This window comes from Myotis brandtii, unplaced genomic scaffold, assembly GCF_000412655.1.
Source record: "Myotis brandtii unplaced genomic scaffold, ASM41265v1 scaffold434, whole genome shotgun sequence".
In the NCBI taxonomy this organism is placed as follows: Eukaryota; Metazoa; Chordata; class Mammalia; order Chiroptera; family Vespertilionidae; genus Myotis; species Myotis brandtii.
The window spans coordinates 2,152,819-2,153,392 of record NW_005366599.1 but is presented as its reverse complement, the minus strand read 5'-3'; the positions used below and the strand labels follow the sequence as shown (position 1 = coordinate 2,153,392).

At 69.0% G+C, this 574-nt stretch overlaps 1 protein-coding gene across 1 annotated transcript in view; it reads left to right on the top strand.

The window, feature by feature from the left end:
- The window catches only part of PLEKHG5 (pleckstrin homology domain containing, family G (with RhoGef domain) member 5), a 48,968-nt gene that overhangs the window by 42,980 nt on the left and 5,414 nt on the right, over positions 1–574 (top strand). The window contains 2 exon segments of the mRNA XM_014546177.1: positions 1–76; positions 420–530. The exon segment at positions 1–76 is cut by the window's left edge and continues 3 nt beyond it. Of these exon segments, the coding sequence (XP_014401663.1) occupies positions 1–76; positions 420–530 (187 nt within the window).

Genomic DNA, 574 nt, shown 5'->3' with positions numbered 1-574 from the left:
GGCGCCGATGGTGGAGAAGGCGCGGCGCACGCGGGCGCTGCTGCAGCCCGGCGACCTCCTCAAAGGCTTCAAGATGGTACAGACCCAGCCGGCCCGGGCGGGGTGACGCGGCAGCAGGGCTGGGGCGATCTCATCTGCTCATCACCCCACCTCCCTGGGAGTAGTGGCCCCGCCCGACTCCTAGGGGTCAGAGGCAGGGAATTCGCAGTCGGTCGCTCGGGTTGGACCCCACCTGGCCGTCTGCTCTTGCTCCCTGGCCGAGGGGGTCACGCCCCCCGAGCGGCTGTTTTCTCGTATGGAAGAGGGATGATAGGCTTGTCACCTGCGGGGTGGTCGCGAAAGGACCGGAAGGGAGCGCTTGTGCAGGGCCCGGCCCGCAGGGGGCGTCAGTAACCGGTGTGCGTTCCTCCCTGCGCCAGTTCGGCTCCCTCTTCAAGCCCTACATCCGGTACTGCATGGAGGAGGAGGGCTGCATGGAGTACATGCGCAGCCTGCTGCGCGACAACGACCTCTTCCGGGCCTACGTGACGGTGAGGGCGGCGGGGCGGGCTGGTGGCAGGGGCGCAGGTGGCCC